Source organism: Lampetra planeri, chromosome 21 (genome assembly GCF_965212315.1).
Source record: "Lampetra planeri chromosome 21, kcLamPlan1.2.h2, whole genome shotgun sequence".
NCBI lineage: Eukaryota > Metazoa > Chordata > Hyperoartia > Petromyzontiformes > Petromyzontidae > Lampetra > Lampetra planeri.
Genome location: NC_136127.1, coordinates 13,095,747 through 13,121,301, shown reverse-complemented (window position 1 = coordinate 13,121,301; position 25,555 = coordinate 13,095,747). Strand labels below are relative to the sequence as shown.

Below are 25,555 nucleotides of genomic sequence, written 5' to 3'. Positions count from 1 at the left end.
ATACGCCCCGAGGGCAGTTGCTTGACGCCTGAAGAGGAATAATGTTATGACATTATCTGCCCCGAGGGCAACTAGCGATGTCAAATTGTTTGTATTTGTTCGCTACTCCCCGCAGCCCCTCCCCCCGTCCTCGCGCGCGTTTATTCGTTATTTATTTGTCAAATCAAAACAGCAACTTGTTAACTTGTTAGGTGATATTTATCGCTGCATTTAGCATTGCACGACAGAAACACGAACTTTATTGTTTGTCGTTATTTTATATTTTTCACGCGGCCACCGTCGCCTCGTGAGGCGACCTCGGCCGCAGCGCGCGCGGCGCGCCTCGCCGCCACGCACTGTTTACAACAACAACCACAACAACAATCACAACCACCACAACAGTCACAACAACCACAACAATCACCACAACAACAACCACCACAACAGTCACCACAACAACCACCACCACAACAGCCACTACAACAACCACCACCACGATTGCTCTCTTTGTTTCATTAGTCAGTGGCACCAGCAGAAGGACGAGAGAGACTTTCAAGTCGTGGTTGTGGGAATCATTTGACATTTAGAGCGGCGACGGCGCCGCCGCCGTTATCTGCAATGGCCAGGAGACAGCAGACGAGAGGTAATTCTGGACTTGAGGCTTTCGTGACTGCAAGGATTCATAACTCTTTGGTCTTTTCGGTAAAGTCACGTAGGTGAAAATATAAATAAATAATAAACCACGTTTCGGAGGCAACACAAGTCTCCGTAATCAGGTGGGACCGTCACAGCTACATTTACTGTATCAAGTGAGGAAAAATCCAAGAGACAAGCTCTTATATACTAGTTAAGGGGAAGGGGGGGAGGGGTCTTATCTGAATGTGGTAGCCAATGAATGGAACGGTGGGGGGTGGGCGGGGCTATAAGAGAACCAATCGGTGCACCTCGACTCGGGGTTGTGGCCGGTGTTAGCTGAAAATCCAAATACAAAAAAGCAGTACTGTTAAACGCTGGGAGATGTCAACACTCGGTAAAGTAGAATAGTACCTGTCAAATAAGACGGTACAAATATGTGTAGTTAAATCTTTTTTACATGGTTAATAACATCTTTCCAATGATTACTCAGTTTGTACCCATCATCACGGTTGAAGTTATGTCTGTGTTTGTATATCTGGATGGCTTCGTGTACAAACCTTTGATGGTAGCCAGAAGGTTTACAGAGCACCTTGGTCTCGGAAAAGACAATATCATGAGAGCCCACAGCGTTGTAGCAATGATCGGCAATGGCGGAAGACTAAATTTTGCCGTGTTTCAGATCTGACTTGTGCTCGCGGACACGATCGGAGACATGACGTTTCATTTCCCCAATGTAAAAATCACCACAGATGCAACTCAGTTTATAGACTCCAGGGTATTGCAAGTCAGGAATGACATCTTTTACAGATGGAATTAGATCACGGATTTTATGTACTGTACTGAATCGGACTTGGATCTTATGTTTGTTTAGAATTTTGGAGATCTTTTTGGTCACGCCTGCTATGTATGGCAACGTGATAGTTTTGCTCGGAGTTTCAAGTGGCTGTTTCTGTATGGTGGGAGAAACAGCTTGGCGGATAGTGCGGTCAGAGTATCCGTTCATCTTGAGGGCCTGATGTACATATTTCAATTCACTGGCCAGGTGGTGTTGGTTAGAGATGCCATGAGCTGTGGTACAGTGTTTTGATGAGAAAATTATTTAGAGCCGGGTGGTGGTGGGAATCAGGTTTCAAGTAGGAATCTGTGTGGGTGGCTTTCCTGTAGCTTGGGCTGGGCACCTGTGAATTTGAGCTTCATAGCGCATCGGGTTCTCCCAAATTAAATTAAATGTCTACACAGCGCTTTTGTCAAGTCACTGAACGATGAAGACCTCCCCACGCTTTGCGGGTTATCTGGCCAAACCTCAGTGGGTTGGTTAAGGCAGGGAGCATAGACATGGGAGCATAGCATGCTACGTACGGTGAAAGTGAAGTTCAACATACACACGGTACAATGGCTTTTGCTAAACTGCCCTCTGCTGTCCACAATGTCGCCTTGCAGCAATGCACAATGGTCACCCATTCAAGCGCTACCCAGGCTCACTCCCTGCTTTACTTCCGAGCTTTGAGGGGTTCGGGAACATCGTCGAGGCCAAGGGACAGGCTTTGGCTCTGTGTGTGAACACATACAAGTGTATTGATTTTAGACGCTCGTACAGTAACATACGTGTAGGGATTTACACAAGCAAACACTGCCACTCTATCCACAAGCCTTCTCTTCACTCATTATCTCTCGTGACAGACTTATCTGACATGACGTTCGACATGAAAACCGGCGTCGTTCTGGCCCAGCCTGGCACCCAGGAAAACATTAAAGAGAAGGTGAACCTATTTCTTGCAGAGCACCGCCTAGAAAACAATCATATATGCAACCGCAAACCAGTTTAAATGCATGGATGGGTTTACACAATTCATGGGTCCGATGCAATATGCGGCATGCAAATGTATCTTAAGTGTTGTGGCGAACGTGAAGATCCGAATTACCTTTTGCAGGTGAATGCGGTTCGCACTATCGTCCCAAACAGAAGCAAGAACGAGGTGGTGCTGATTCTGCAATACTTTGACTACAGCGTGGACAGGGCGGTCCAGGCCTTCCTGGAAGGTACCGTGGAAATCTCACGAACAAAAAGTTAACCGAGCTGATGTTGTTCAATTGGCTCAAAACCTTCACGTTTTTTATCTGCTTACGACATTCCCACTGCTTCTTGACAGCATCTTACGATGCGGTTGCATTACAACCTTTTCTACATCCAAATGGTATTGTAATTGCACTGATGGCAGTGCCAATGCTGGTCTGACCTTCCCCATAATGTTACTTTCCAGATGAAGTCGCCGAGATTTTTAAAGAGTGGAACATCTCCGGGAAAAAAAAGGTGCGTCACCCACTTTGCGGTGTTAGTACCACATACAATCAGATGTTACTTTGTATAAATTGCAAACGACTGGAGCCCACAAACAGCACAGGTTTTGACAAGCACTCTTCTTCATGAGAATAAACTGGTAATTTGCTTGAAATATGAACCAAAACCATGAGTGATGAAACAACATGAAGGCACCCTTAAAAGGGACTTGTATATCACAGAACTATAAACGGGCAATACTCGATTATGAGGGTAACGGTGAGGAGTGGTGGGGCTTTGATAATAAAAAACGTTAATAATTTGGGGTAAAAGAACGATTATTTACCTTTGTAGAATGGTGGTGTCATCCGTCATGGTCCATATGTATTCCCAAATCATTTCTGATGATCAGTGTCACCATCTGCTGAACTTCTTTAACCTGAACATTTGGCTCAAGGGGATTGCTAAGTGTGAATGTTAAAGTAGTCCAGCGACTAACTAAAAAAGTTGAACAAGGTACGAAATATCTTTACTCCGCGTTATATATGCGGTGTACCTGACACCACAAGGACCCGAGTCCTTGTTCACAATGAGGAGCAGATAATAAATTCACCAGCCCTTGGGCTTTGAAAATTGAGAGCTGGATACCCTTACAAATGAGACGTTACATTTCAAGGGAATATCCAGGTTAAATATTTTAATAATAAAAACAGTCTCACTTATGTATGGCTTGTACGTGCGCTGCTTCCGCACGCGTTATTTGCCCGTCACGGACTTGACGTTACCGCTATATTCCGCATGCAGAACTCGAGGAAGAAGCAGCCCAGGGGTCAGGCACAACGAGCAGACGCTCGGCGTGAGGCCGCTCAATTGGACGTAGCCAAGACAGGCCTGGCCGGCACGGAGGGGCCTGTGGCCACGGCGGGAGGGCCGGGCACGCGGGCGACTCCGCTCACCGCGACGGATTCAGAGCCCGCATTGTCGTGCGCCGCCTCCGAGGAGAACGCCTCACGAGACGGGCGCGACGAGGAGCTCGCGGACTCGCAGCAGCAGCAGCAGGGACGCACGACGTCTCCTCCCGCAGGCAAAGTCGACCCCTCGCAAGGTTCGCTGCGCTGTCCCTGCTCGCTGTCCCTGCTCGCTGTCCTGCTCGCCAGGGAACTGTGAGCAAGACTGAGGGCTTCCTCCGTGCTGTTTTATGTACTTATGATGGTTATCCAGAGCAGAACCAACAAAAAGTGTTGTCATGTGCATGGAGCAAATGAAAGATAAGCAGCCATGCCCATTGTGGTTGTGATGTACCACACTACCAGTGTGGACCTTTGGTCCATTCATTTATTTATTAAGCTTGTTGAGCCAGCTACCTAGGATTGAGCAAAACCTCGTCTACTTTGCACACAGGCAACTGGAGAGCACAGACGAATCGTTACTGACATAACATTAAAACTAACAATGGGTCAAGACGCCGAGGGTTTGATGATACATGGAGGTGGTAATAGGACTCAACAGTGCTTCCTAAAAACTTTATCAAATGAGATTGAAGTTAAAAAATGTCTAGGTAATTTTGTTTTTCAGATAACTTTTACTGCTTGAGTAGAAAACTGGGTGTGATTTAGTAAAATCCCCCAATTTGTAACTGCTGTGTAGAGAGAGGACGAAGGGACGTGGGCCTGCAGCAGAGTGGTGACATTAACGAGGGGCCCCTTCCCGGGGCGAAGCACGGGCCCCCAGCGACGTCTAAATTCAGCCGCCCCCGAAACACGGGGCCACAGACCGCTCCCTCTCATTGCGAGGAGCCTCCGGGCCCTGCTTCCAGGAACAGCAAGAAAGGTGGTTGGTGTGGCAAGCACAGGCTTGGGTTGAACACTTTGTTTCCATTGTTTCTTGATATCCAGTTGCAAACAGATGGCGGTATTTCAAATTGGTTCTCTTTGTTTTGTTTCCCACTTGCCCGTATATGCAGGTAGCAGCATAGAAAAATCAGTGAAAGATCTCCAGAGGTGTGCAGTGTCGCTCTCCCGATACCAACTGCTGGTTCATGAGGAGATGGATGCCTCTGTCAAGCAGATTAAAAAGACGTTCTCAGAAATACAACAATGGTATAGTTTACTTACCCGAGCAACTTCCATTTTTTGTGTTCAATGTAGAAAAATGTCTGATAATCCAATCTCTTTACATTTGTTTCAGCCTCATGGACAGGGAGGTAACAGTCCTCTCAGAACTGGACAAAGTAAAACGAGAAGCCAGTGAGTGAATCCCAAACCGTCTCCCCTGACGTAACGATTTACTTAACGTGAACATTCATCCTCGCAGTCAGGCTGGGAACGTGCGGTGTCAAATGAGGCTAACAGTGTGCTTGTCATGTTATTAAAGGCTTTAATAATATGCTATAAAACACTGCAAGACCCTTTTGTAAGATCTACCTGAGACGTGTAATATAGATGCTGTTCAATGAGGGTTTATTATATTCAAAATAATCTATGTAGTGCAAGTCTGCAGGCAAATTTCCTCAAAAATGTACCACCGCTCACATGTATGTGTGTTTATGATTTACAGTGACGTTTCTAGAAAACAGACAAAGGATGGCGTCAGAGCTGAAGAAGCAGTGCGACCTGTCGGCGAGGCTGTCCGAGGCGCAACTTGGCGAGCTCCGAGCCAATATAAAGGTTCGATGTTGGCACAACGATCGTGCACATTACCCTGCTGTCAGAGCAGGCGTGTCCCACCAGAGCCGCTACTCCCCAGCAAAGCGCTGAACGTCGTCTCGGCACACACGCGTTCACAGCGGCATCGGGCGATGGCGAGGAGTTCAGTGTGGTGCCCGTGTAACGCTACCCTCTATTTTATTTCAGCTCTTTGTGAGTGAAAGGAAATACGACGAAGAGTTGGGGAGAACGGCACGATTCACCTGTGACCTGCCGACCATCGTACAAGCAATGGAAACCTTTGGTAAAAGTGAGTCTCGGTTAATGGACGACGGCATGTACAAACACACTATACATCGTTTTTTTTAAATCCTTGCCAAATTATAGTTAACCCTCGATTATCCCGTGAGTGGATTATTTGAATTGATCCACAGTTTTTGTTCACACTCGAGATGGAACGGTTTAGAGGTACAGAAACCCGACGAGTGAGAAGGCAGAACCAGTTCCAAACATTTATCAAAATTTGTTGTATTACATTGGGATGTTTCGTCAACTCCATGACTGAGTGTTTATACGTGGGATGTTATATATTTTGCTTTACCCCGCATGATAAAGAGTTGACTGTATTGACAAGTGTCTTTGATAACGGCATTCTCACTCGCCTGGCTGTGGTGAACAGTTTCTCATCCGAGGAGCGGTTGTGGGGAGAATCCTCGCCATGGATCCGAGTCCTCGGCATCCGGCCACTCGGCTCAGTTTGGCTCCAGCGACGTTGGGGAATTCTCCGAGGACTCGAGGATTAAGCCCCCCGCTGTTCAACCCGTGCCAGCAGAAACAAGAGCAAGTACACCATACCAGGTGATAAAATCAGACTTAACGATTCTACCCTAGAACTTTGGTCTATATGTACAAGCAGCGGTTAATTTCAGCTGGGCCTGTTTGGGTCACTAGACTGAATAATATTCCTGCACCCGGTACACCACATCTGGTATACCTCTCGCGATGGCGCGGCTATGAGTCACATACCTACTCCACTCTACCAGCAACCCGCTTAAAATTCAGTGTTAAATCAATCCCTACGTCGACTGTTATATATTTAAAATGTCACACGTGAATCTGTTGTTGCTTAGGCTTCTGGAGACAAAGTGAGGGACCGGCACCATTTTCAAGGGAAAACCATTTACAACTCCAACCAGCAATACAGGGGTGACTGGAAAGGGCATGACCACAACGGGCCACAAGGCGACCCAAGGTTCAGGCATGGAGCATTATACAGGCAGCATGGGCACTGGGGGCGGGGCAGGAGGGTACCTGACAGCAAGGAGCACCACCGTGCCCAGTCCTGCACCAGTGCCCAGTCCTGCACCAGTGCCAGCGAGCCACACGACAGGCCCTGCCCAGCAGCAGTCGGAGCGGCAGGAAACGAGGGATCGAGCCTGCTGCCGGTCGGCAGGCTCGGAGAGACAACCGATGGTGGTGGAGGCGGCGGTGATATCTGCGCCTCACGGCGCAAGCCTCTCTACCGGCACACTCGACGATGCCCCGCCGTGGACAGCGCCCATGCCCGCGTGGTCGCCTTGGACAGCCGCCTTCAGTGCAAGGATTGAGGGATTGAGGCGCTCACAGCCACTTCCATGGAAACTCGCATGGACACGGGCTGCTGCGAGTCGTGTCGGGAAGCCCTCTCAACTCCCAAAAAAATACAACCTGGACATGTGGCATGCCAGTGTTTGAACATTCTCCTGATTTGGCTTCTAGAAAACACAACTGTAAAACGTTGTTGTGGTGGTGGTAACTAATTGACATTTATTGTCAATGTTTTTATCTCAGGACCAGCTTTTGACTTCATTTTCTGCTAAAACAAATTCAGTGGCTTGGCAAAGTATTTCACTTTTGTTCAGTGAAAGCGGTACATTGCACCACCTTGTAGGATCATCTTCAGAGCAAGTCTTGCACAAAAAAGGAAAATGTTAATATTTCCATAGCAAATATTACCCTTGAGGACTCATACCTTATTGTATGTTTTATTGTGTAATGCCAAAATTGTAAAAGAAAATTCAATCAAAAAGCACTACTTTTGCTGACAAGTGCCTTGCGGTGTGAAACTGTTCAATAGTTTACTGTTTTTGTTTTGTGTGTCACTGTAGAAGGAAATGCAGTAACTTATTTTTTGTAAACGTCTCTTAGTTGTACATTCATGAGAAATGCAACAATTTTGTGTCAAGATTCAACAAAATGCCCTTTGTACATTAGCTGCAATATGCCCTTTGTACATTAGCTGCAATATGCACGTTTTCAATTTTGGTTCATTAGAAGTTAATGTTGCCAATTTCCTCCGAATATTGGTTTAACATCATCAGGAGCTGCAATTTCAAGTCAGTCGCTTGATCCGCCGACAGGTCAGCTTGGTGTTGTGGATTGCCATCGTTTACAGGTATTCCATTTAATGAGCTGCAATTAAACTAACTCCTGGATATGTCCGAAACCAGCACTCCACCAAACCCAGTGTGGCCTGTTTGTGCCATTTGAAGCAAATAATGACTGCTCTCTTTGGGAAATAAATAGTTGAAAAGTCTCCACGATAAACACTCGAGAGGCAGTGAGTAGGCACTGGCTTTAGGAAATGGAATAAAACCATATAACACCACAACAAGGGGATAACATGACCACATTTATTTAAGTTCAAATAACAAATACGCCAAGTTTGATATTTTGGGTTTGCACCTTGTGTGTTTTTCTTCGAGAGAAAATAAAACTTCTGATGCTCTTCTCAGATGTACTGCTCAGAGTTTTCAACGGTACCAGTATCAATGTTTGTTTAATATTGTTTAATATTACAGGCAAATGTTTATTTTAAGACTGTTCTTGAGAGCGTGTGAGAATGTGTACATTGTGCGGCGCACGACTGCCCTCGTTATAGATTTCCGGCCATCCCACGCTCGACTTGCTGCCAGTTTCACTGTTGAGCCATTTTTGCCGTTTCTGCTCGGATCAGAGCTATGAGATCCTGATTGATCAAGAAGACAAAACGCAGTCCGCTGATCTGTAAAGACATGACAAGGTTCATATTTAAAGAGAGGAGTGAGAACATCTTACCAACATGCGTTGAGAGGCTACAGGAGTTAATTATGTAAGAGATAATAAGTATGAAGCCTCTTACTTCTACAACAGAATTGTTGTTGAGTTTCCACTTGGCCCCGGAGAGGACAGGTCTTCCGTCAATAAAAATTGGTCGCCTCCCCTCGTTTGCGATGAAAAAGTCCCCATTGCTCTTCAGTTTAATGGTGCCTTAAAAAAAAAAGTACACGCATTGTAAGGATGTACATCTCAAAGTACATGAACACGAGTTAAAAAGCAATCGTTATTTTGTGCAAACGCTTTGTGCCACGTCATTGTCAGCAGCGTAAACACGGCACCTTGTTTACGGGATATTTTCCAGGATGGGCCTTCCAAAGACAGGTCGACGTCAATCTGGTTGTCCTTTGTGGCCCTTCCCAGGGTAATCTGACCAGAACGACACAGGACACATATAACAGCACAGACTAAATTACACAGCATTGTACAAATGCTGCTTCATTGCAGCATATCTATGGCAAACAATCTCAATCATTTAATTTATAGGCACTTTGTCCATCCACTGCTGGATGAAGGCATCCCTGCATCACGTTGTTTGACCGTACGTCACGCTGGTCAGTCCGTGTTCGTGAAGTGGTGTGCTGGTAGGAACAGTTCAGATATCACTCTGCACTCAAATGAGTAATGATCAGGGATCAAACTCAGGTCCCCGGCCTCTTTAGCAGAGTGTGCTCGCCGGGTGGTGGTGACGCACACCTGTACTCCAACACTGGAGGCGAGGGTTGGTGGATTACACACAAATGTTGTTTAACTCCCTTCCAGTGGGCGTCGAGGTGCCATACCCCGACTCGCCAAAAAGCAGTACAGTGAATGGACTAATCACTGTCCGTTTCCATCTGTATGTGGCCATTTGTGTGCGTGGGTTTTCTCTGGTGTTCTCCCGCTTGTATACACACTCAATAATTTGATGAAAAGATCTTAAAACAAAAACACAATGTGCGGGACCCCTCCTGAAATAGGATCCTGCGACTCGGTTTGAAATTACTCACTTCTCTGGAGCGCATGAGGTAACGGACCAGTCTCCCACGCAAGACGGCAAGAGTTTGGTTGTCGAACTCTGGTGGGCTCAAGCCTATAGGACAAACGACACATTTTTCAAGTTACACTTGGGAGTTTTTGACCATACTTCACCACGCTGTTCGCTGCTAGTGGGTGACAGCAGGTCGTGCACACGTGGGAGCATAGAAGTGCAGTAACCTGCTGCGCAAGGTGGTTGCCCAAAATCTATGCAGTCTGAATTCTGCTTTGCTTCAGAGAACTTAAAAGCTCGGGTCTGTTGTGGGCGATTTTGTTATACAGCAAAAACTAGAGTGTGCATTCTTAAATCATGACTTCAATTACCAAAACATTAACGGTACTAACTATATTTTTGTTGTGGTGTCCACTGAAAGCCATACATTATTTTTGAAAGCCGATTAATGTTGCAGTTCTCATGTATCCCCACAGCTTAATTTCTCACCGGTTATTTTCTGGGTGGGTTGGTTAAATTGACGTACATGACTAGTAGCAATATGCGGTGTGCCAGGTAGTAAAATATTTTACGAGAAGTTGGTAAATTGGAGGTGGCCAGTGACAAGTAGCCACAGTTATAGTGAGGAGTATACTGGATGTCGTGTAGCAGGTGTCAACATTTTTCCCAGATCCCCAACATGGACAGATCGCGCCGAATGAACCCCTGCGTGTGCCGTGTGGGGCAGGACCTGTCACGCTGTCCACCATCGCCTGCCACTTGGGCAGCTCCTGCTCCAGCTGCCGGATCTCGCGCTTCTGTCTCCGATCGGCCACCGCCAGCTCTGTGGCGAGACGACCGTCGGCGAGGATTACTCCACTGCTGGACGGGGCGAAGGCCTCCTCAAGCCGTCACCATTTCGCACGGGTCTTGCGATACGTGGACTGCTCTCTGCTCGGCTATTACATTACACTGTTGTGTTTGTAAGAATTCACAGCACTTGGTCGACTGATTGATGAAGGCCTCACAAGGTGCTCGGTGATGGGGATTGTTTTGACCCTACTTCACCACGCCGGTCAGTGCGAGTGAGTGAAGGGGGCACTCGGAACCGGTTCAGATATCACTCGCCACCGATGTTGGCCGTGGCCAGGAAACTCACTCAGGTTACCGGGTTCAGGGTGCTAGGCTCTCCAAAACAGCGATGCACAGCTGAGCTGCAATGGACAAGCAATGAACACCACTTTCTGCACTGGGCTGCAGGTTTCTGTTTTGCACATATTCGCGTTTTAAATGCAATTTATCACTTCAACTTACCGTGTTCCAGTGTTTCATCTCTGACGTCTCTGTGAGAAAGCATAGACACAGGGTCAAATCATTCGCGAATTGGCTTAAAGACCTTTCATGAGTGCAATAAAATATGGTGACAACTGAAAACAGATGTGACACCAGCAGTGCAATACATTTTACATAAGTGTTTAGGGAACTAGTCGACGACAACTCGGAGACGGCTTGGAGGTTAAGGGCGTTCGCTGTAAGTTTGTTAAAGAGATTACAAGTAACACGAGGGTAGACAACTCCCAGGGGCTAGGGGTCCTACACCAAGTCCTGGTCCCTGCCCGGCTCGCTCCGCTCTCTCTCCCTCGAGTCGGATCGGGGAATATGCCAACACCCCCGACGGGGGAGAGCAGCACCTCCGATGGCTACCACCGGCTTCCTCCTTCCAGACTCACGACTTCGTCCCTCTACACCCTTCCACCCTTGCGCGTTCCCACAGTGACCCCGCATTCGTCACGGGGTCTCCCTTAAATACTCTACGAGACATGACGTCATCGAGCCGCCCAGCGCGCATGACGTCACGTTCCGTGACGTCATCGCACTGGACGCACACATGACGTCACGTCCCCAGTTTACTCCTCTACAAGTGTACAAGGTAGTTTTTCTCACAAATTTCTGGATGGTAATTTAAGATGTTATGATTAGCAGCGAGGATTTTACTTTCTTACATTTAGTTTTTACACAATAACAGAGGTGACTTACAAATGTACACGATTTAAAAACCTAGAAACTCGCAATGAAAAGTTTGTCCTGCACAGCTTTAGAGCTTGTTCTGGGATGTGGAAGTGCAGGCAATGCTCGTGCCAATGTAAGCCTCTCAGGGTTATATGTGTGTGTGTATATAGAATGATTCAAACCTACCTGAGCTCACTGTCATCAATAGTATCCTCAGCATCAGAGAAGTTGAGGACCTGGTCTCCTTTGGGCAGCTGTTGAACTGAAACAAGTAAACCCGTAAAAACAAAGTTTTTCACTCTAAATCCTTTATATGCGTGGCGGCTAGAGTCCTCTCGTCCTCTGGCTTGAGATGGCTGCAATCTATGGGTCAGATGATTGTCTGCCAGTATTAAGCAATTGGTAATTAAATATTTAATTTGTTTTCCCTAAACAGTGTAAAATTTTGGAAAAAAATTTCACGAAAATTAATTGTCACACACAACGAGTCTGTGTGGAAAATGTCAGCTCGATTGGATCACGGGAAGTGGGTTAAAAAACGAGCGAAAGATTTGCACGGTCCTAAGCAAGCAAGTGAACTTAATATAAAGGATTTAAAATATATTCGCCTTTGGAGGACGCGGGGATCGATCCCGCGACCTTTGGCATGGGAAGCGAGGGCGCTACCAACTGCGCTACTCCGCCACGGCCTGTGGAGGGGTTACGCTCTGGGCTCCTATACTGTGACGTTCAGCCAAAGTCATGAATGAGTTCTATTTGAATAAATGTAAAATAAAAAAATTTTGCCTAAAAAGTGTAAAATTTTTGCATTTTTTTTCACGAACATTAATTGTCTGTCACAACGAGTCTGTGTGGAAAATGTCAGCTCGATTGGATCACGGGAAGTGGGTTAAAAAACGACCGAAAGATTTGCACGGTCGTAAGCAAGCAAGCAAGCACGCAAGCAAGCAAGCAAGCACGCGAACTTAATATAAAGGATTTAAAAAGAGGAGAGAAGCACAACCAGTCCACTTTCATTGCACTTCAAAAAAAACTGAAATGGGGAAGAGAAGCAAGCGGCTGGTGGGACACGGACAGAAATAAACAAAAACTGCTGCTCCGCCGTCGACGTTCACATGCCAAACAGAATTGGACAGGGCTCTCCACAGGAGATACGGAAGATCGGTAGAAAGCCGACATGATGGGCGTCAAACCTCAGTGCCGCGACCGCCGTTCACCACTCACCGGTTTGATCCTCCAGCAGGTGGAACTGCTTCAAGAGCTGCCAGTGCATCTGCAGGGCCTTCGCCGTCCGGCACGGATGCCAAACGTGGGGGTTCTTGCCAAACACGTCCTGGAAAGTCTCCAGCGAGGGCTGGCTCGTCTGCAGGCCCACACAAACGATACCGCCGCACACGCTTGGACCGCGGAGTCGCAAGGTCCGCCGATGACCGAGGCTGCGAATTTGGCACGGATGTCACCGTGGCGATCTTGGAAATCGCGATTGTGATTAAAGTGTTTAGCGATATCTTGGAAGTGGCTGTATAAACGCATCACATTGGGCGCTTCCTTTACTTTCTTTTCAAAACTGCCGCAGGTTGTACTTTGAAACAGTCGGCGCGCTGGCTGCGGTGAAGAGTCGCAAAAACATAGCACTTGCTTTACGTTACTTGCTTTGACGTGTTTTACTTTTAAGCAGATATTGTAAGCATTTTGTTATAAGGAAAAAGCAAAATTTTTTCCAGGGGCAGTACCCCACCTGATTCTGAAAATTAATGCTTTGATCCCAAACCACAGTTGTAAATGACTTTCTTAATTACCACGCCAAAATGATAGCCTTACTCGTGACCTACCCGTGGAAATTAAGTTTGTTATCTCATTGGAGGGGTGCCATCTGCACTGATTGGTGAGCGTGGGTCACACGTACCGACGCGACCTTGGCGAGAATGCGCTCCTCGTCTTTGCTGAACAGCGCCCTGCTCTGCACGGCCACGATTGCATCCGGGTGCAGCTCACGCATGGATTGGCAAGCCAGCCTGGCACGACCGGCACCGCCCCGCAAACCACACGCACGCTCGTCACTTACTCACCGTACTGCCAAAAAACTCTTCCAAAAGACCTTCAGTGCGTCCCGTCCCATTTTACATTTGTATTTTGTTCCGCCCGATCCTCCTCAGTTACCCAGTACATGTGTAATTTACAAATATGTATCCACTTGAGACGTTTTCCATTTCATTTATTCAAATGGAAAAATATTGGAAAACCCTTAATGATTATGTTGATACTTGGGCTTTTCCAAAGAAATTTAAATCACCGTTGTCATTTCCACTGCCCATAATTGTAGGCAGAGTGGCGATATGATGAAGGATTCTCAACTGGGTGCCACTGTCACACGACCCTGCACTCGCCCGGCTCGCTGTACACTTACTTGGACACGACCGGGTCGTAGAGGAGCGCATACCACCGCTCCTGCACCTCGCGCTGCGTGAAGCGGCAGCTGAACTTTACTCCCATGTGCACTGCTGCCAGGTCGTTTGTCTGCCATACGAGCACAGCACGCGCCGACAAACGTAAGCCACAAAACGTTTGTTTGCCCGGTCAACGCGAGCGCTGGCACTGCCCGCAAACTGATAGGCCCGTTAACTGGCAGTACCCAACCGCCTGCTCACGGTCCAACGCCCGGGTGATTGAGCCACCAGTAAAAAGCAAACGGAGCAAAATGTTGACCTGAATGCTTTCCTTAAATTCTGCAAACTCTGCCGGTTTCCCAACGCAAAGCCTGCAAAGGAAACGTTCTGATACGCAAGCGGAATTTCGCCCATCACCTGCGGCAGAATGGCAGCAGTCGACAGCCCATGTGGTGGTGCCAAGTTACCGTGAAACCCCTTCAAGCAGACAGCACTTATTTCTGCACGACTTTACTGTATTCTTTATTACAGCAAAGTCATTTGGGAATAGTACAAAACAATGTTGAGATTTTTTATAAGAAGGAATAAACAGAGCGATACCATGGTTAAACAATGCTACATTTGCAACAGCCGTAATTTTGTGCACCCCTAGGTGAGACAGTCAACTTGGTCAATATAGGCACCATTACGATGGTGTACAAGGTAGAAGAGAAAAATCCCCGACATGACCCAGACCCAGCACGTCCGGGAGACAACGCTGTCAGAATTCACCAAGAACAAAATATATTCCAAGGATTTGTTTTCAGTTGATACTGCTCGTGCAGTGCTGCGCCTTTCGCGACAATACGCCGCTGACAACCGCCGCTGACCAACGCTCAAAAACAACCACCGCAGAGACTCCACTAAGGATTGAGTTCTCAAGGTTCCTGTGCAACTGAAAGCAAATTGAGCCGATGGCAATCACCGTCTGTAACTATCACAAAAGCAAGCCAAGCAGAAAGGCAGTCCGGTTAATCAAGTGCATTATGAACGCTCTGGCTTCGCTGTCCTTCACCGCCGATGGCACTTGAGTGTTTCTTCCCAATTTTAACGTAAACGTCGCGTCCACGGCGAGCCATCCCACACGTTCATTTCTCTCTGGGAGATGACGATGGGGGAAAGAGATGGGAGCGCCAGCTCGCTAGTTAAAATCCATTTCCTCTTTTTCCCTGAAGACCAGCCCGTCCGGCATCAGTTGCTGCATGGAGGCGAGCCGCACGTTGCTGCACTTCTTGTTGAGGGTTCTCAGCAGATCCGAGTTCATCTTCTTGCTGTCCCTGCAGCCCGGGAACCACTTCTCCACCTCGTCCAGGATGGCGTTCACCTTCACGGGGTCTAGCTGATTGTAGGGCTTGTAGACGCCCTTGGTGTAGGCGAGTCCGCCCTTCACGTTGGACGTGGCCATCTCCTCGCGAGTGAACACCTTGTCGGCGAGCTTCCCCAGGAACTTGCGTGGGTCCGGCGCGCTCGAGAGGCACTGCTCCAGCGCGCACTTGGACACCGTGAGCGACGAGTCCGCGCCGCCGATGTACACGAGCGAGCCGCTGTAATTGGCCACGCGGAAGCCCACCTTGCTGGGCGAGCGCATGGGAAACGACATCTGGTACTCGGAAAGGTACGGCGACTTGGGCTGCCCGCCGCCGGCCATCGCGGCGGGCTCCAGCCCGCTGTAGATCTCCATTATCTGCGGCGTCCCCGACGTGGGCAGGAACTGTGGGGAGACGGGCGAAGGGGAGCCGCTGCTGTACGAGTGGTGGCCGCCGCCCTGCACGCCGGCGTGGCCCAGCTGCGAGTCGGGCGACACGTCGGCGAAGTGCGGCACCGGGTCGTCGCGGGCGCGGTAGCCGTCCGACAGAGGGCTGTGGCCGGGGATCACGAGCACCTCGCCGCTGCCCACGGACGCCGGGCGGCTGTGCGTCATCGCCTGCGCCTGCACGATCTGCCCGTTCTGATCGATGGTGTGCGGGCACTCTTGCAGGTTCTCGGACTTCACACGGATGCCCAGGCCGCCGAGAGCCGGCCTCAGCGGCTCCTCCGCGTGGCAGTGCGAAGACGGGACGTCGGGCCGGATCGGGCTGGTCGCCGAGTTGGTCTGGGTGAAGCCCATTTCGTCCGGGCCCATCGCCACCGCCGCTCCCGCGTGCTCATCTTCGTTAGCCGCCGTCTCGAAGGAGGCCGCCCGACCGGGCGCGCCGGCGAGAGGCGTGTGCTGGCGAGGGTAAGCCGCCCTGGGCGGTACGTTTCGACCGGAGGTGGAGTGCACAGCGGAGAGGTGGCACGCCGGGAACTGGCGTTCGACGTAGTTTCGCCGCTCATTGTAGCCGTGCTTTTTCCGCTTCCTGGGGATGACGAAGGGCCACTGGTACGGGCGGTAGAGCGGCTCGGGGCCCCGCGTGCGCTTCTTCTTCAACTTCTTCAGCTGCTTCTGCAGGGAGTTTATCTTGGTGATGAGACGTTCCTGCCGGAAGTGCATGACGTGCAGGATGCGCAGAATCTCATTCCAACGAGCGGCCTCCATGTTCCGCTTCAGGCTGTGCGACTCCCCCTCTGGGCTCTGTGGCAACATCCGGGGGGTGGGAAGCACACACAGAGCAAACCGGAGTTTCAGTTTTCAAATGTGGGCATAGTTGAAGTGGTCCGTCACTCAAGCAGGAGTTATGGCCCATTGCCATGCTGACAGTTAACTTATGCTTTTACATTTACAAATCTATGCATATTAGGCTATTCACAGGCGATGGTGTGGGGGCACCAATTTATCTACGGAACATCAAATGCTTCATATCGTATGACACTACAAAGCACTACAGGCAATGAACGACTTTTTTGAACATGCAGAATTTATGCAGAAACATATGTGCAAACATTTCAAATTTGTGTTGTGGTTGGTAACTCGAGAACCTTGACAGCGTCGACGCGCCACGACACAAACGACCTCCAATTCAACGCACCTCTTCGGAGTCCGAGCTGGAGGAGTCGCCACTGTCGGACGCCGAGGAATTGCTATCGTCACTGACGCCGTCCACACGCGGCGGCCGCCCACAGTTCTCTTGCGCTTCGCTGTCATCCTCTTCTGAGCTGGAGGAGCTCTCCTCATCCGACTCGTAGTCGTAGTCCTGGGAGGAAGAGACACTGCCTATAACCATTACTTGCCTGTAGTAATGGCATCAGGCTGCTCCCAGGGGCGGCTTTGTTATGGCCGCTTTTCGCCGACGATTCTTCACCGGGTCGGACCCACACGAGCCTCCGAGCCCACGTCACGGTTTGCCGATCGAGATCGAGATCGCAGCGAAACCCGAGAATACGTGCCGCCCTCCCGATAGGTGCCCCGGCAAGATGAGGCGCCGCGAGTATAACAGCGGGATCACGTGGTAAACGACCGAACCACACCAACACCACCATCACGAATATTTAGAGCAGTGCAGCCGCCGTACACTGGGCTAGAGAGAGAGAGCATGCGAGCTGGGAAAGAGAGAACGACATCCCCACCTGCAGCACACCGTTGATGAGTAGCAGATCGTCCGAAGGTTTCCACCGGCCCAGGTCCTTGGCCACCTGCACCAGCTGCTTCGACTTCTTGACACGTTTGGAGGACGAAGACTTGGACACCTGCACGGGGAGGTAGCAGGGGGGCCTTGAGCGGCAGCGGGGATCACACACGACCATCGTCCACTGCGGGGCAGGCTTTCGTTTAACGGGCAGTCTGTGTTCAGTGGCCTTTGACCAAAGCGCCTGGAATGCGTTCGATCTTGTCGAGACCCTCAGGAACCTAACAACCCCTGGAATTAAGTCGCTTCACACAAATGCGCTGGCGGCAGCGGGTATCACCTTCTTCTTCTCTGGGGCGAGCTGCTCCACGCTTGGCACGAGAGGTCGCCCCGGCTCCACGCCCACCGCGCCGCCAGGTGCCATCGGAGTTGGGGGCGCGCCCTTCATGCGGCTCGTCTTAGCCAGGCTGCTCTCCACCAGCTCGTCGTCGAACTTCTTACGCTTTATTGAACTGGACCGAAACAATCACGCGTGGATGAGAACACGGCGAAACATACGTCCGTTAATGCTTATCGCCCATCAGGACACACCACCGGACATTCTGTCCGCAGCATCTTTTATCGATCTGCTGAGAATTCAGTTGGCGTTCAAACTAAATTCTACCACTTTGACGTCTGTACGTGGCGCTCACCGAGAGGAGCTGCGGCGCTTGGGAATGAGGTTAAGTGGCTGCGAGGCTGGGCGCTTGGAGCTCTGGGGCTGAGCCAGGAGCTTGGCGGGTGTGTGGCTGGAACCCGATGGAACTGGGGCGGCAGCTGGGGTAAGCACGTGGCCTGAAGAGACAGGGTGGGGCGGCTCCAACAGAGGCATCGCGTGGTCTACGGAAAAACCAGACGACAGCACGGGTCACGGCACTGACCTGTTGGGTCTTGGAGGGTAATAGTTACAAAAATGTGCATTATACTGACACAATCTTACCCAAAATAAATTATGAATCATATTGGTCGTGAAAGTCTACATAGAAAATTGACAATTAAGTGTTGATATTGAAAATATTAATAGGTCTGTTGTCAATGGTAGAGTACAGTATAAAATTACGTTTGTAAAACAACATTTCTACGCTCTCATGATCCAGACTTTTCCCCCCCAAGAGCAATGCGATGGTACAGTTTTACTCGGGGATTAATATCTCTCTGAATATTTGCCGGGATGCTGGCAGACCGGAATTGGTGGCGCGTAACTCGTCACAGCCACAGCGAGAGGTACTGTATATCAGACACCGACAGACCTGGCTCAACTTAATCCCTGGCTTTACTTCCAAAAGAAGATCTTGTTTAACGTGACCCTCGTTTATCATTTAGAGCCAAGTCACAGCCCTTTGGCACTCTGCAAGAGTTGCATGCTGGTGTCTACAAGCTGCTGTTTCTGGTACCGGTGGTGGGATTGCCGGCAGGGAGGTCGGCGACAGGGGGAGGCTCCGGGACCGGTTGTTCGGCAGTCATATTGCCGACGGCCTGCAGCTCCCCCCCCACTGGCTCCATGCCGGGTGGTGTGGCTGGTTCCGACATGGCCTCTGTATGGTAGTCAGTGATCCAACCCGCAGCCCGCTGGTCACAAACAACGCCTGCTGGCCAAACACAGCGACAATGCGATGGTGAGACAGTCATTACTCAGACCTTTGTTTATAAAAGCATACTGTATTATATTTTCTCGGAGTCCTCTTGTTTCCTCCCAGAGAACTGTAGAACATTGTTAGCATTGGCGCACCGTCTAGTAGCCTCAAGCTTGTCTGTGGTTCCTCACTAATTGAGATGAAATTTATATGAATGATGTGATATGAAACCAATAATTAAGTATTTGTTTTGTTATATTTATGTTTGAAATTTAAAAAATCAAAAGAAACACAAATTAACCAGGGAGGGGTTACACGACAAAAGAATAAATGTGAAAGTTGCAGATTTTTGGATTCAAGCCATACTTGGCCTCGATTTCCATTTCACAGCCCTAAAAGTTCTGGAACCCTGAAAAACTGCTGTGGTCTGTTCGCTAATATATGTGGCTGATCATACTGCAATAAAGCTGGGTAATATAACGTAAATTAAAACTCGCTGGGTTTAAATAATAAATATAAAGTAGGTGACGATTCAGGCAATTACATTCTTCTTAGATGCCATTCATGGCAATTGCTCGAAACGTTGCCTACTACATATTCTCCCTTTTATTACTGATGTCTACGTTGAGTTATGTTACTTGTGCCGATGCTCCAATGAAATGCAGTATTACCAAATGGTTTATTCAAGGCAGGTTCATCTGGGTGGAAATCTGGCAGATTTAGAATCATCATATAACAATACAATTCATAACGTGCATATTTCACCGACACAAATGACCATAACCCTTTGAGGCACAGATGTCAGTGTTAATTAGAAATCCAGGTGTACCGGGTAGGCCTTAAATAAGCGTATCCTACAAGGCGTCCTAGAAGTGTGCACTATCAGCAGCGTTGCTTTAAGATAAGCAAACTCTGGACCGGTTTCGATATAGTGGAGGCATGTTTGCTTGCAATAATGCTGGTGAACTGGCAATCTTACAGGCAAGGACCACCTCTTGACGCCATGGGGTCCGACCTAGTTCGACACAAATTGATACGATGAGACGCCACCGTATGTCGAAATAATTCCCAGTCTCCACGTCTTGAAACAATTCTGTGTAAAGCATGTAGAGCAACTATTAGCAGGAGGCCGTGTGATTGATGGGTTGTGTAATACTTGTGGTGTCTATCACCATTACCACACGCTGTTTTGTGGTCTTTTTTAGCTGGTGCATCTCCAATTTATCCATCGGCAGCATAACAAAAGGCTGCGTAATCCTAGCTTGCTTATCTACTTCCACCATCTGCATCACAAAGCCTCAGTGGCTATATAATTCCTCGTCACAGCCATCTCTGAGACATACCTAAGCGGTTGTGCTCTCGCTACGTTGTCCCCACCTGAAGAAGGACGCTTGTGTTGTAGCCCGAAACGTCGTGATTTAATTTAGTTGTTTTCATTTATTTTATTTTTTACCCAAGTGATCCATGCAGTCACGCAAGCTTCAAATCTAGCATTGTGTATATTTTTTACGTGGAGACGGACACACCAAGGAGACATTGCCTGCTAATGTATTTAGACTTTTAAGAAGGAGTGGGGCTCTCAAATGTGGCAGTCAAGAGAATATCTCCAGCCGACGTCTCAGGCGAGACACGAATGTTGGGAGACTTCCACCGACACTAAATCCACAACCTACTGAAGGCCGCTTGGGCGAAATATTGGTGCCCCCCCCCTCAACGACGAACAACCACAATGTTGTATCCATTCTGAACCTGATGGAAACATAAATGAGCTGGAAGAAATCTTAACACTTAAAATAAAACCGGGGAAATGGCGTAAGACGTCAAGTGGCGGGGATATCCCGAGTGGCGCCCTTTCACGATATTCACAACATTCTCATTTCGCAAATGAGAGTAGCCCATCAAATAAACATTCGCTTGACTCGACATCTGAAAGAGCGACACACGCCACGACAACAATGATCTGTAATAAACAATAAAAATTATAAATTAAACAATTGGCTGGGAGCGCGGCCTACACAACAATGCCCGTGGCCATAGCGCTTCGCGCACATTTGGGACGCTGCCTCCAATTCTGAAATCGTTACGATTTCATCAACACACACACAAACACCGAGCCTTGATTGGCACAGCGGAGCACGAAGCGTGTAACATTAAAGGTGAGAATTGTTCACGAAGTGCGCCACGCGTTTCGTGTCCGAGACGAGACCGCACGCAGGCCCAGCCTCGAGGCCTGCTCGCTCCTCTAACGTCTAAAACAACAACAACAACAAACTCTAACACTTACCCGCGATCAGACGGCAGAAGCTACAGACATCGCCCCGTGTCCACACGCCTCGTGTTGCTAGCTCAGGACTTGCTGTGGTAGTTTTTAAACGACAATAAAATTGTGCCCACGAAGGCCTCAGCCTCCGAGCCGGGCCCAGGCGCCGCGTTCAACGAAACTTTATTGACAGCCGCGCGATTCTCAGGCTTCTACACAACGCGATCCACTTATCATTAATTAGACTTCGTAATTAATGTTTCTCCTACAACATCAGAGTGCAGCGCCACATTAAACACGCACTACAATGACGAGTTTAAAGCGATTTGAAGCATGTTTTATTTTTATGGGGGGGGCAGAGCTTTGTGACGTCATATTTGAGGGGGGGCTGACTTTTCGTGACGTCATATTTCAGGGGGGGGGGGTCAAAAATCGTTCCAAATTGCGTGACGTCATTTATGGACGGCCCCTTGAACCAAAGCTGCCGACAATGTTCACTGCCAGAACGCCGCGTGTCGCTGCGTCAACAAGATACCTGGGGCAGAGGTTATGGACAATGTAACTTGGGCGTCTAATTCTATTGAGCGACTGACAGTGTTGAAACATCTGTAATAAACGTTGCATAGAGCACTGATGCAATTTGCACTAAAACCCTGCACACACTGCCACGCGATGTCTCGTCTAGCGACTCGCTTACCTTGTATAGACGTTGCTCCCCCGTCGTGTCCGTATTTGTGTAATTGCTGCGGCTTGGTGACCCGCCCCTCCCACTGGACATCTGCAACCTCCTGACTGAGCGGGAGGCGACCCTGGCTGGGGTCACGCCGCACAGGGTCGCTGTGAGCACGAAGCCCCCCCCCCAGCAGCCCCCCCCCCCAGCAGCCCCCCCCCCCAGCAGCCCCCTCCCCAGCAGCCCCCCCCCAGCAGCCCCCCCCCCAGCAGCCCCCTACCCAGCAGCCCCCCCCCCCAGCAGCCCCCTCCCCAGCAGCCCCCCCCCCAGCAGCCCCCCCCCCCAGCAGCCCCCCCCCCAGCAGCCCCCCCCCCCAGAGTCCCACATACTCACACAGAGATCCACAGACTCACATAGCCACCCACATACACAGAGACCCACAGACTCACACAGAGACCCACAGACTCACACAGAGACCCACAGACTCACACAGAGACCCACAAACTCACACAGAGACCCACAGACTCACACAGAGATCCACAGACTCACACAGAGACCCACAGACTCACACAGAGACCCACAGACTCGCATAGAGATCCACAGACTCACACAGAGATCCACAGACTCACATAGAAATCCACAGACTCACATAGAGATCCACAGACTCCCATAGATCCACAGACTCACACAGAGATCCACAGACTCACACAGAGATCCACAGACTCACACAGAGATCCACAGACTCACACAGAGATCCACAGACTCACATAGAGATCCACAGACTCACACAGAGACCCACAGACTCACACAGAGATCCACAGACTCACACAGAGACCCACAGACTCACATAGAGATCCACAGACTCCCATAGATCCACAGACTCACACAGAGATCCACAGACTCACACAGAGATCCACAGACTCACACAGAGATCCACAGACTCCCACAGAGATCCATAGACTCACACAGAGATCCACAGACTCCCACAGAGATCCACAGACTCACACAGAGACCCACAGACTCACACAGAGATCCACAGACTCACACAGAGATCCACAGACTCACACAGAGATCCACAGACTCACACAGAGATCCACAGACTCACACAGAGATCCACAGACTCACACAGAGACACAGACTCACACAGAGATCCACAGACTCACACAGAGATCCACAGACTCACACAGAGATCCACAGACTCACACAGAGATCCACAGACTCACACAGAGACACAGACTCACACAGAGACCCACAGACTCACACAGAGACCCACAGACTCACAGAGATCCACAGACTCACATAGAGATCCACAGACTCCCATAGATCCACAGCCTCATAAAGAGATCCACAGACTCACACAGAGATCCACAGACTCACACAGAGATCCACAGACTCACACAGAGATCCACAGACTCACATAGAGATCCACAGACTCCCACAGAGATCCACAGACTCACACAGAGATCCACAGACTCCCACAGAGATCCACAGACTCACACAGAGACCCACAAACTCACACAGAGATCCACAGACTCACACAGAGATCCACAGACTCACAGAGATCCACAGACTCACACAGAGATCCACAGACTCACACAGAGACACAGACTCACACAGAGACCCACAGACTCACACAGAGATCCACAGACTCACACAGAGACCCACAGACTCACACAGAGATCCACAGACTCACACAGAGACCCACAGACTCACACAGAGACCCACAGACTCACACAGAGACCCACAGACTCACACAGAGATCCACAGACTCACACAGAGACCCACAGACTCACACAGAGACCCACAGACTCGCATAGAGATCCACAGACTCACACAGAGATCCACAGACTCACATAGAAATCCACAGACTCACATAGAGATCCACAGACTCCCATAGATCCACAGACTCACACAGAGATCCACAGACTCACACAGAGATCCACAGACTCACACAGAGATCCACAGACTCACATAGAGATCCACAGACTCACACAGAGACCCACAGACTCACACAGAGATCCACAGACTCACACAGAGACCCACAGACTCACATAGAGATCCACAGACTCCCACAGATCCACAGACTCACACAGAGATCCACAGACTCACACAGAGATCCACAGACTCACATAGAGATCCAGACTCCCACAGAGATCCATAGACTCACACAGAGATCCACAGACTCCCCCAGAGATCCACAGACTCACACAGAGACCCACAGACTCACACAGAGATCCACAGACTCACACAGAGATCCACAGACTCACACAGAGATCCACAGACTCACACAGAGATCCACAGACTCACACAGAGATCCACAGACTCACACAGAGACACAGACTCACACAGAGATCCACAGACTCACACAGAGATCCACAGACTCACACAGAGATCCACAGACTCACACAGAGATCCACAGACTCACACAGAGATCCACATACTCACACAGAGACACAGACTCACACAGAGACCCACAGACTCACACAGAGATCCACAGACTCACACAGAGATCCACAGACTCACACAGAGACCCACAGACTCACAGAGATCCACAGACTCACATAGAGATCCACAGACTCCCATAGATCCACAGCCTCATAAAGAGATCCACAGACTCACACAGAGATCCACAGACTCACACAGAGATCCACAGACTCACACAGAGATCCACAGACTCACATAGAGATCCACAGACTCCCACAGAGATCCACAGACTCCCACAGAGATCCACAGACTCACACAGAGACCCACAAACTCACACAGAGATCCACAGACTCACACAGAGATCCACAGACTCACAGAGATCCACAGACTCACACAGAGATCCACAGACTCACACAGAGACACAGACTCACACAGAGACCCACAGACTCACACAGAGATCCACAGACTCACACAGAGATCCACAGACTCACACAGAGACCCACAGACTCACATAGAGACCCACAGACTCACACAGAGAACTACATACTCCCATAGAGACCCACAGACTCACACAGAGATCCACAGACTCACACAGAGATCCACAGACTCACACAGAGACCCACAGACTCACATAGAGACCCACAGACTCACACAGAGATCCACAGACTCACATAGAGATCCACAGACTCCCATAGACTCACATAGAGATCCACAGACTCGCACAGAGATCCACAGACTCACATAGAGATCCACAGACTCCCATAGATCCACAGACTCACACAGAGATCCACAGACTCACACAGAGATCCAGACTCACACAGAGATCCACAGACTCACATAGAGATCCACAGACTCACACAGAGATCCACAGACTCACACAGAGATCCACAGACTCACACAGAGATCCACAGACTCACACAGAGATCCACAGACTCACACAGAGATCCACAGACTCCCACAGAGATCCACAGACTCACATAGAGATCCACAGACTCCCAGAGATCCACAGACTCACACAGAGATCCACAGACTCACATAGAGACCC

The 25,555-nt window shown here is 49.4% G+C and overlaps 2 protein-coding genes across 11 annotated transcripts; one reads left to right on the top strand and one right to left on the bottom strand.

The window, feature by feature from the left end:
• Window positions 1–96: 96 nt before the first annotated feature.
• On the top strand, window positions 97–8,307 carry SPATS2 (spermatogenesis associated serine rich 2). Of its 2 annotated transcripts, XM_078604095.1 has the most exons (12): window positions 97–622; window positions 2,296–2,375; window positions 2,547–2,655; window positions 2,877–2,926; window positions 3,698–3,998; window positions 4,541–4,723; window positions 4,857–4,992; window positions 5,081–5,139; window positions 5,450–5,559; window positions 5,746–5,848; window positions 6,218–6,396; window positions 6,669–8,307. In XM_078604095.1, exons 1-12 carry the CDS (start codon window positions 598–600, stop codon window positions 7,143–7,145), a joined length of 1,812 nt encoding a protein of 603 aa, XP_078460221.1. In that variant the 5' UTR covers window positions 97–597; the 3' UTR covers window positions 7,146–8,307. The 2 variants fall into 2 exon arrangements, with proteins under 2 accessions (XP_078460221.1, XP_078460220.1); XM_078604094.1 differs by lacking the exon at window positions 97–622 and having other exon boundaries at window positions 927–2,375.
• Window positions 8,197–22,235, bottom strand: MCRS1 (microspherule protein 1). Of its 9 annotated transcripts, none has more exons than XM_078604086.1 (17): window positions 22,114–22,235; window positions 18,977–19,168; window positions 18,236–18,422; window positions 17,884–18,055; window positions 17,545–17,664; window positions 17,007–17,171; window positions 15,482–16,612; window positions 14,040–14,149; window positions 13,539–13,647; window positions 12,857–12,995; window positions 11,819–11,894; window positions 10,937–10,965; window positions 10,374–10,466; window positions 9,663–9,745; window positions 8,955–9,042; window positions 8,699–8,826; window positions 8,197–8,581 (listed from the first exon to the last, which is right to left on the bottom strand). In XM_078604086.1, the coding sequence occupies exons 2-17, from the start codon at window positions 19,110–19,112 to the stop codon at window positions 8,495–8,497; spliced, it is 2,853 nt and encodes a 950-aa protein (XP_078460212.1). In that variant the 5' UTR covers window positions 19,113–19,168; window positions 22,114–22,235; the 3' UTR covers window positions 8,197–8,494. The 9 variants fall into 9 exon arrangements, with proteins under 9 accessions (XP_078460212.1, XP_078460211.1, XP_078460210.1 ...); XM_078604085.1 differs by lacking the exon at window positions 22,114–22,235 and adding an exon at window positions 21,441–21,775 and having other exon boundaries at window positions 18,977–19,171; XM_078604084.1 differs by lacking the exon at window positions 22,114–22,235 and adding an exon at window positions 21,441–21,775.
• Between the last annotated feature and the right edge of the window lie 3,320 nt (window positions 22,236–25,555).